General features: G+C 71.1%; 1 protein-coding gene across 1 annotated transcript in view; it reads right to left on the bottom strand.

Annotated features, from left to right (window-relative positions):
- The window catches only part of VPS37A (vacuolar protein sorting 37 homolog A (S. cerevisiae)), a 31,115-nt gene extending 30,816 nt beyond the window's left edge, over positions 1 to 299 (bottom strand). The window contains exon 1 of the mRNA XM_005864074.2: positions 171 to 299. Coding sequence (XP_005864136.1) covers positions 171 to 295 — 125 coding nt within the window. The 5' untranslated portion in view covers positions 296 to 299. The remainder of the gene's footprint in view (positions 1 to 170) is intronic.
- Positions 300 to 305: the final 6 nt, after the last annotated feature.

Raw genomic sequence — 305 nt, 5'->3', positions numbered from 1 at the left:
ACTGGGGTCCGAGAGGCCAGAGCCAGCGTGCACACCACCCAGGACCCAGGGAGGTCTATCAACCAGAGGCAGCTGGCGCGGAGCCGGCCTGGGAGCCGCGAGTGCGATTCGTCCCAGCCCGCCCGCCCGCTCTCCTTCCTCCTCGGGGCCGAGAGGGAGCGACCAGTCACCTGGAGTGGGAGCTCCGCAGGGACTCGATCAGGCGCTGCTTCTGCTGCTGGAGGCTGGTGAGGCCGCCGGGGGACCCCGCTGCGGAGGAGGAGGCGCTCTTGGTCAGGGGGAAGAGCCAGCTCATCCTCCCCCGG

This window comes from Myotis brandtii, unplaced genomic scaffold (assembly GCF_000412655.1).
Source record: "Myotis brandtii unplaced genomic scaffold, ASM41265v1 scaffold185, whole genome shotgun sequence".
Taxonomy (NCBI): Eukaryota; Metazoa; Chordata; class Mammalia; order Chiroptera; family Vespertilionidae; genus Myotis; species Myotis brandtii.
This window is presented reverse-complemented; position numbering and strand designations above follow the sequence as displayed.